We start from the raw sequence: 9,049 nt of genomic DNA, 5'->3' as shown, positions 1-9,049 counted from the left end.
AAGCATATTTCCTACATTACTTCTTTTATTCATTTTTTTTTGTAATTTAGAAGTGTATTTCTATTTTTCTGCCCTTTTTAAATATTCCAATAAAGTACAATTAAATCCTTATATTATAATCACATTGCACTTGAATAAACTTAAAGGTGTAATCTGCCGATTGTCCTAAGTGCATTCTTACGATGCACTTAGGGCTTTACCATTACTCTAGAGCACCCGTAGATCTGGGCTGCGTTTCCCAAAAGCTTTGTAAGCCTAAGAAGTTCGTAAAAACGATCGTACGACTGATCTTAATATTAAGGTCTGTTTCCCAAAAACATCGTAACTTAAGTAGCACTTGAAAAACATCGTAGAACTAGGAGTGCTCTGGAGTAATCGTAAAGCCGTAAGTGCATCGAAAGAAGACGATTTATGCGGTCACCTGCGGGACAATCGGGAGAGTACACCTTTAACTTTATTCAAGTGCAATGTGATTATAATATAAAGTTTTGATTCTACTTTATTCTACACTTTATTACTATATTAAACTACTTTATTTTATTTTATTGTATACATTTTTTTTATGAATTTATAAATGAAATAATTAAAAAGGGCATAACAAATAGAAATAGGCCTACACATCTAAACTGAACGACTGAACCAAAAAAAAAAAGAAAAAATAAGTAATGTAGGAAATATGCTTCAAAGACTGGGGGGAAAATGACTTACTGACGTGCACGAAAACCAATGTATTGGACCCGGAAATTACATATCTATATATGTTACGGGGCGAACGAGACATGAGACTTGCGGATTCATATGCAAGGCTTTATTCAAATACATGGTCAGAAACAGGCAGGGTTGAACACCAGCAAACAGATATGTAGAGGGCAAGACACAAGAGTATTCCTAGGGCTAGCGTGGGTCTTCTATCGGCGAACAGAATCCAGAGGGCTTGACAAGAGTTGTAATCCAATAAACAGGCAGAAGTTCAGGAAACAGACAACACGAAGTGGCTTGACTAGTACTAGTACTGGAACTGGAACTGGAACTGGAACTGGAACTGGGAAGGGCTCCGTAATGTAGCTATCGCTAGGGGAGTGATATACGCTAAACAATATCGGCTGTGGGAACGGATCAGAGTGAGTGTTAAATAGGGGATGTGTGATTTATTACAGCTGTGTGTAATCAGTGCTGTGTGCAATCAACTGTGTGTGTGTCATCAGTGCAGTGGATGATGGGATACGTAGTCCGGGGTGATATGCAACAGTGTGTAGTGCGAGAGTCAATGAAATGGAAAGGGTGACCTCTGATGGCTAGCCAACGGAAGTTTATGGACCTGATACGTGACAATATAGATATTATATAGCCTACTATAATATATATTTTTGTATAAAGTATATTGTAGCTGTAAATCGTTACACCCCTAATTATAACCTATTAACCTACTCACCATGTGGTTAACATCTTTAAGTCTTAAAACATCTTTAAGTCTTAATAAGAGTATGATGATTTCTAACACAAAACACAGCACATGATGTATCCTGTTAAGTTGCAATGATTTATAATTTCTATAATGTATTATATGTTGCATATCTTGAAGTTGGTGGTTATAAGATAACAAGAGACTGCAGATCTTAAATAATGTCAATATTTGAGACTTATATTACATTATAACTATGGGAAGTATAATCTGGTATAACTTAAAAAACTATAACATGGTGTCCCTTGTGTGTTATAAATCACCTTACTCTTAGAAGATATACAGTAGCTAGAAATAGATAAGTATTGTTATGTATCGCATTTTTATGCACTGTTGTAAAGATTGTTAATAAGATTAAACAACTTTTTAAAAACTATATTATTATTTTATTTTTACTATAAGATAAAAAAAGAAAAAAAACACGCAAGAGTAAATATACAGTATATATTGCACATATACTATTTAAACTGAACTGAGCTGGATGATGACATCACTGAATTCAATGATGAACTGCCTTTAACTAGAAAATTGAGTGTTTACTATTGTCATTTTGCATTATTGACACACTATTTTTCTAATTAATGCTGTACAGTTGCTTTGACAATCTGTATTGTTAAAAGCCCTATATAAATAAAGGTGACTATATATATATATATATATATATATATATATATATAAACACTGTTTTTTATGTCCCTATCACCTGACAGATATCACTGAAATAGTCGTCTTAAAGGGGTCATATGATGCTGCTAAAAAGAACATTATATAAACGTGAGTATATATATATATATATATATATATATATATATATATATATATATATATATATATACAGTATTGAATCAAAAACCTCTACCTTTTTGTATACAGAAGCTTAAAATGTGCTATTTACTATAATATGATGATTTTTGAGTGGATAAGGTTTTAAACTATTTCTGGCAGTCCTTCATATGGAGGGTCATTTGCAAAAAACTTATCTTTGATTTTCTGTTGTCACCAGCCTGGACGTTATCACGACATGTCCTTTCCAAACATCCACCAGCTCACCATGGAGGGCCCAGAGCGCTTCAGCATCATTGCAGAGTCCAACCTCCCAATACAGACCCAACACTATCCTCCTTTCCAGAACACAGAGCCCTACAAGTTCCCTTATGACACACACACAGCAGCGGCTATGGCGGATGCTCCAAGCTCAATGCAGAAGCCTGCTAACCACCGTCTGTATATGACCCACCCTCCTTGTGGGTATGACTTTGCAGTCCCAGGATACCTTGGCTCAGGGCCTTATCCAACAGCAATGTATAAGGATCCTTCGAGCCCACAAACTGAGACAGAACCCAATAAGTCAGGGAGTAGTTTGAGTGCCATGCCTCATGGCACAAGTCCATTAGGCAGCCATGAGCGGAGCTACACAGAAAGTACAGGAAAGCATCATGGCTGGAAGCAAATTCTTAGTAAAGGTGCCTATGGGGAGAGAGGAGACTACTCTCAACTGCCAACCAACGCCAACCACCACTACTACAACAGTGACTACCCATGCAGGTACACGGGACCTGCCCCTGCCACCCCGGCAGCATTGCAGACTATAATAACCACAACCACAAAAGTGTCCTACCAGCCATGCCCCAAGCCATCTGTTGTCAAATATGGAGAGAATCTCTATGATGTGAAAGGCCTGTCTAACTGTAACTCAATCTTGGAAGAAGCCTCTTCCAACTCCTACTCGGACCTGAAGATTCCAGAGGATTCGGGAGTGATTAAATCTGCCCTCTCATACCAGGACACGCTCCCAGCTAAAATCGAGAGGTCTGAAAACTTTGAGGGCTATCGCTACAGCAGTTACAGCTCAAATAGTTACCCTGAACGAATGTCGCATCCTTTTAGGTATGACAGCGGAGAATATTGAGGGACTGCAGAAAGATCAAACAGTGTATATATATATATAAAAAAAACAAACATAAAAAAACAAAGCAGGTACACAGTTGTGGTCAGAATTATTGGCAGCCTTCATAAATATGATCAAAGAAGGCTGTGAAAATAAATCTGCATTGTTAATCATTTTGATCTTTTATTTAAAAAATTCACATAAATCTAGCCTTTCATTGGAGAATAAGAATTTAAAATGGGGGGAAATATCATTATGACATAAATGTTTTTCTTTAATACACATTGGACACAATTAATGGCACCCTTTTATTCAATGCTTTTTGAAACTGCCATTTGGCATAATAACAGCTCTGAGTTTTCTCCTATAATGCCTGATGAGGTTAGAGAGCACCTGACAAGAGATCAGAGACAATTCCTTCATCCAGAATCTCTCCAGACCCTTCAGATTCCCAGCTCCATGATGGTGCTTCTGCTCTTCAGTTCACCACACTAATTTTCTATAGGGTTCAGGTCAGGGAACTGGAATGGCCATAGCAGAAGCTTGGTTTTGTGCCCAGTGACCCATTTTTGTGTTGTTTTTAAGGTTTGTTTTTGGATTATTGTCCGGTTGGAAGATCCAAACATAGCCTATTAGAAGATTTCTAACAGAATCAGTCACCTTTTGATTTTTTATCTGTTGGTATTTGATAGAATCAAAGATGCCATCTATCTTAACAATATGTCCAGGACCTTTTTATCCCTGTATGCACCAAACCCACCTTGAGTGTTTGTTGCTAAAAAGCAAATGTTTTAGTTATATCTGACCATAGAAGCCAGTCCCATTTGATGTTCCAGTTGTGTCTGACAACAGAATATGCTAGGGATTGTTTTTGGATGAGAGCATTTTCTTTTCTTGATTTTTTTTCTTGAAACCCTCCCAAACAACATGTGGTGTAGGTGATGTTTGATTTTTTTTTTTAAAGGTTTTCTGACCCTGAGACTCAACTATTTTCTGCAATTCTCCTGCTGTGGTCCTTGGAGAGTCTTTAGCCACTCAAACTCTCATCCTCACCGTGCATTAGGACGATATAGACACACGTCCTCTTCCAGGCAGATTTGTAACATTGTCTGTTGATTGGAAGTTCTTAATTATTGCCCTGATGGTGGAATTGGGAATTTTCACTGCTCTAGCTCTTTTCTTAAAGTCACTTTCTAATTTGGGAAGCTCAATTATCAATGCAGATTTATTTTCACAGCCTTCTTTGATCATATTTACCAAGGGTGCCAATAATTCTAACCACGACTGTATAAATGTGTTATTTATATTCAATATTTGAGCTGTTTTAATGTCTTTAGTTTTAAAGTGATTGTAGATAGCTGGTGGATTCTTGTGTAAACTTTTGATTCATATTGATTAAACAGACTGACATCAGTGTTAAGTACATTTCTATATATTCAAGTAATGTTTAAAGTCATGATTGGTAATTAGCTGTTGTATTTGAAATAAATAAAAATGTGTCAAATGAAATGAGTATTTAGGCAGAAAGTTCTTTTTTTATGTTCTTTAAAATGGTCTCTCTAACAAAACTGAGGGCATGAGTGTGATACTTAATCTAGAACAAACATATTTTCATCTATAACAGGAAAAAGACACAAATTATGTTTAAATTTATCTTGTTACAAGGAAAGTTAAAGAATCATTGGAAAAATCAATATGTCATCACGTTTGGGACTGTAAAACAGGAAAAGTCTAATACCTGTTTAGCTTTGATTCAGATAATTTCTCAAAAATACCAATGTTTGTTCAGCATGTCCATATAGGAAGTCTAAAACATGACGCAATAACATTTAATCATGGGCTTTGTGACAGAAAGCTTTTAAGACATCTGAGAGAAAGTGAACACTCTTCATAAGCCATCTGAATCCAGCGAAGAATATTCCACTGTCAGAAGGGATCAAGGATACTCACAAACAATTAATCAGCTGCTTTGAATGAGAGAGGTGCCCTGACAGGCTACAGATCTCCAACCACTCCACTTGACAGAGAAAAAGAGATACAATTAAACAGACAGATAAAATATCTGACAGTCCAGCAACAAGAGAACACAGAAATATAAAAGCAAGGAGACTGTTAACAGGCAATAAGCGCAGGCCAGAGAAGTTGTAATACCTGCTGTTGACAGCATCTCTCCTCACAGCCACTTTGTAACAGACAAACACGCAGGAATGAACTAACACACACTTAAGCTATGTTTTCAGATGTTCTATTTAGCCTACACAAATGCTGTATTTATTAGTGTAAAGTCAGTCACCAGTCTTGATTTGGTTTGTGAATAATTGTGTGTTCGATTAAGTGTGTCTGCTTGGGAAAAAAAACAAAACATCAATTAATTGCATTATGCATTATTGACTGTTCTTGACCTGCAGCCAGTAGAAAAATACAAAATTCATTTCTCAAAACCACATTTCTTATCTTGATGATCCTTTTGAAAATCAAGTCAGACACATGCAAACTGCCAACAGGATCATTCCTGTTATGCTGTAACCTTTGAACTCTGTAACTTTTTACATCAACATTCTTGCAGCATAAAGTAGAGAGTATTTCTTTACAAGGATAGATCAGACTTTGGTAAATAATATCTCTGATTATTTACACAATATAAGAAAATGAAACTTGAAATGCTGATAAAACAATCTGTAATTGTATTAACATTTCTAATACTTATTGATGTTTGTACTGTTGTTTTACCAGCAAAGTTGGTCACTTCCTGGATGAAGACATCATTAAGAAGTCATAAAATACCAACAAATATAGAATATAGAAACTCGAAAAAAGTGTTTAATCTCCAGAGCCCCACCAAATGGAATTGCATAAATGTCTGCGTTCAAACATGTTTCTACCTAAACAGTTTCCAGTTCCACAGAAATTTAACCTGTTACTGACTTATACAGCTATTTCTGCATATTAAGCTAAATGAAGAGAGAAGCATATTTTAAACATTAAAAATAGTCTGTGTTTTTGTAAAACAATCAGTTTCAGTAGAGATTGGCTCATAAACAACAAAATGATCTGCACTCTTTGTCACAAATAGGCAAGCCATTAAAAAAAAAAGTGAATGAGAGATAGGCCAGACTCAAAGACAGCTGCATGATAATCTCTGGAAGCACAGAGCACTTCAAAGACACATTCACGAGTGGCACCACATCCCTGAGTGTTCAGAGACACACTGAGCTTTGGACTTCACTGCACATGACCCCATATCATCTTTGGTGCTTTTGAGATATACAAGTCTTTAGTAAATGTTTAAAACTTAAGAGTAAAAATCAGAGTGGAGCTGGACTTTAAATGCCGCTCAACTGCAAGAGCATCATGCAATGTTGAAGGCATGGGTTTGTTTCTCAGGAAACGCATATACTGATTAAACGTTAACCTAAATACTGCTTTCGAAAAAAAATAAAAGCATATTCTCTGAATGCAATAACATTTGTTGTTAATTACAGGAAAATGCCTCTCCCGTTTCATTGTCAGATTTGACCTTTTTATCATCATTATTTTTTTTAAGAAAGAAAAAACACTTCAATGTAATAACTTTGTTAAAGTAATAGTACCACATATTACTCATGCTTTTCTTTTAGAGTTTAGACGTTATTTACATAAAAATAAAACACATTTTATATTACTTTCACATCACCTGGATCAATATCCCATTAATTTACCATGAAGTCTGACAGTCACAATAGTCTCTCTCTCTCTCTCTCTCTCTCTCTCTCTCTCTGTCTGTCTAAAGCATTAACAGGAGAGAGCGCAGGTGGTGTGTGCAATGGCAGTCTGAGTAATGACCTCTTACTGTCTCTATTGTTCCTTTATATCAGCCATTAGGTCTCATACTCCTCATACTCTCCACCTGCAGTCTGGTGCTCACGAACACATGAGAGCATGCATCAACTCTTTTTGTTCTTTGTGTCTCAACCTCTTCATCTCAATCAGGACAGCGTCTGGAGTGCTACTATGTGCTGTAAAGCCCTTTGAAATAACATGCATGCCTCTTTGACCCAGTGAAGTGGGGAGTTTTAAAATATTTTCACAAGTTTCCAACACGAGTGCATTTAAAAGCATTTGTCAAATACTCAATATGTACATGGAAGGGTTTGTTTTGAAAATTGTAAAAGTTACTATTGAAACATTTCTCAAAAAAAAATTTACATCCTCCATATAACCAAATATTGTTCCCTCTTTAAAACTATAGCCAACAAGCAAGGATTATGATAATTTTCACATTATAAGAAAACAAAGTTCACAAATGCACAGAACTTTGAAAACACTTTTGATGCTATGTGAATATGGCTGAATTCATCATTTTGAGGATCACATGAATAGGACAAACAGGATATGTGACATTTCTCACACCGTACATCTGATCTGACACACCGGTTTCAGAGGAAATTGTCTCACTGATGGATACTGTTGTTTTGTCCTTATCCATGAACCATACCAAGAATGCTAGCAAATGGAATGCCAGCCCAAAGAAACTGTTTGCTATGAATGACTGCATAACAACAGGTTAGTCTTTATTCCATAGTACAAGATATATACTGATTAGTGCTGGAATATGTGTGATTGGAAGACGAGGAACTTAATATAAATCAAGTGTAACCATCGCAAAGGTCAAATAATGCCTATTTCCATATGATTGAGGCCCCTGTCACTAAAGACACTAAATTCTTAAAACTTTTACTCTAAGAGCTGAACAGTTAAATTATCAAACACAATAGTACACTCAGGTGTACTTACTGCACATCTTAGCACACTATGAGCACATTAGAAAAGTATATGATGTATTTTAACCTTGGAACTAAACATATGATCCTTAAAAAATATATATTTTTTAAAGGGGTCAGGAACTGAGAAATCAAATGTCCCTTGATCTTTTGGCATATAACAGGTCAATGTACTAAGTTTCAAAACTCAAAACCTTCTTGTTAGTTTAAAAATAGCTTTTATTCAAACCAAGCTCAGAAAAGGACTAGTTGTGGAATGTGCCACTTTATGACGTAATAGTGTGGCTAAGCACCACCTCTGCAGGAGAAGACCAACACCTGTTTCTACATCACTGCCTCTTTAGCCCCGCCCACTGATTGTAGTAGGAGGAGAGGAAATACTAGAGAGATGCGATCACAGGATTACTCCATCAACAGCAGAACCATACATATGACATTACAAGATTACAATACACTGTGTAGCGTAAGTTGTGAAAAATAGTCTTTGAATTGCCTTCCTTGTGATCCTAACCAGTGGTGTAGTCCTAAAGAAAAAAGTGGTTTTCTATTAGCCAGTCGCCCCCAACCCCACCACAAAAAAAAAATATATATATATATATTTATAGTTATTGTTGTTGGTCTATTAGTACTTTAAATAGTATTTTAGTAATATTACTACAGTGCACTCTAAAATTGGTTGACATTATTTTTTAAGTAGTCTACTGCATGACTTCCAGGTTGTTCCAGCCCAGGCCTGTCGACCGCATTATTAGACACTGAACAAAATTATAAATGCAACACTTTTGTTTTTGCCCCCATTTTTCATGAGCTGAACTCAAAGATCTAAGACTTTTTCTATTTACACAAAAGGCCTATTTCTCTCAAATATTGTTCACAAATCTGTCTAAATCTGTGTTAGTGAGCACTTCTCCTTTGCCAAGATAATCCATCCACCTCACA

The 9,049-nt window shown here is 36.0% G+C and overlaps 1 protein-coding gene across 1 annotated transcript in view; it reads left to right on the top strand.

Annotated features, from left to right (window-relative positions):
- The window catches only part of gcm2 (glial cells missing transcription factor 2), a 10,150-nt gene extending 6,779 nt beyond the window's left edge, over positions 1-3,371 (top strand). Inside the window, exon 5 of the mRNA XM_016250739.1 lies at positions 2,466-3,371. Coding sequence (XP_016106225.1) covers positions 2,466-3,371 — 906 coding nt within the window. The remainder of the gene's footprint in view (positions 1-2,465) is intronic.
- The last annotated feature ends 5,678 nt before the right edge of the window (positions 3,372-9,049 follow it).

Source organism: Sinocyclocheilus grahami, unplaced genomic scaffold (genome assembly GCF_001515645.1).
Source record: "Sinocyclocheilus grahami isolate Dianchi unplaced genomic scaffold, SAMN03320097.WGS_v1.1 scaffold1005.1, whole genome shotgun sequence".
Classification (NCBI taxonomy): Eukaryota; Metazoa; Chordata; class Actinopteri; order Cypriniformes; family Cyprinidae; genus Sinocyclocheilus; species Sinocyclocheilus grahami.
Note: the sequence above shows the minus strand (reverse complement) of the source record. Positions and strands in the feature narration are given on the sequence as shown.